At 60.1% G+C, this 571-nt stretch overlaps 1 protein-coding gene across 2 annotated transcripts in view; it reads left to right on the plus strand.

The window, feature by feature from the left end:
• The first annotated feature begins 57 nt into the window (after positions 1-57).
• ANP32A (acidic nuclear phosphoprotein 32 family member A) overlaps positions 58-571 on the plus strand; it is a 38,936-nt gene continuing 38,422 nt past the window's right edge. The window contains exon 1 of one of the 2 annotated variants that reach the window (XM_019503926.1): positions 58-256. In XM_019503926.1, coding sequence (XP_019359471.1) covers positions 203-256 — 54 coding nt within the window. In that variant the 5' untranslated portion in view covers positions 58-202. The remainder of the gene's footprint in view (positions 257-571) is intronic. The other variant, XM_019503928.1, reaches the window with a different exon arrangement.

A 571-nucleotide genomic window follows, 5' to 3' on the forward strand; every position in this document is an offset into this window, starting at 1 on the left:
GGCGGGCGCAGCCGCCCGTCCCCCCCGAGTCCCCGCGGCAGCGCCCGCCCCCGCAGCCATCAAGTTAGGGTGTCCGCCGCGGGGTGGTGGGCTCGGGGATCCCGAGCGGAGCTGGTTGCGCGCTCACAGTCCCTGGCCGCGCTGGCGTTGGGGGGGTCCGCCTGGGTGTCACTGCACGCGACGAGCCGGGCCAGCCACGGACATGGACATGAAGAAAAGGATCCACTTAGAGCTGCGGAACAGGACGCCCTCGGATGTAAGCCATGCATGCATGCATGCAAAAAAAAAAAAAAAAATCGAAAAAACCCCCTCTCCCCTTTTTTTTGTGTGTGGGGGGGCACATTGCAAAACGAGGGGTGCCCCATGCCCTGCCAGCACCCCCCGGCGTGCAACCCCTGCATGCACGCCTGGGGAGGGGGGGCAGCCCGATGCTGCATTTGGAGGGGCTGCAAGAAAATACAAGTTGCTGCCCCTCTCCGGCTGGGCTTTATTTATTTATTTATGTATTTATCGCGGTGTGTGTTGCTGTGTGTTGGTGGTGGTTTGTGCGTTTCTTTTTTTTTTTTTTTTG

Source organism: Gavialis gangeticus, unplaced genomic scaffold, assembly GCF_001723915.1.
Source record: "Gavialis gangeticus isolate Ggan-Ray unplaced genomic scaffold, GavGan_comp1, whole genome shotgun sequence".
In the NCBI taxonomy this organism is placed as follows: domain Eukaryota; kingdom Metazoa; phylum Chordata; order Crocodylia; family Gavialidae; genus Gavialis; species Gavialis gangeticus.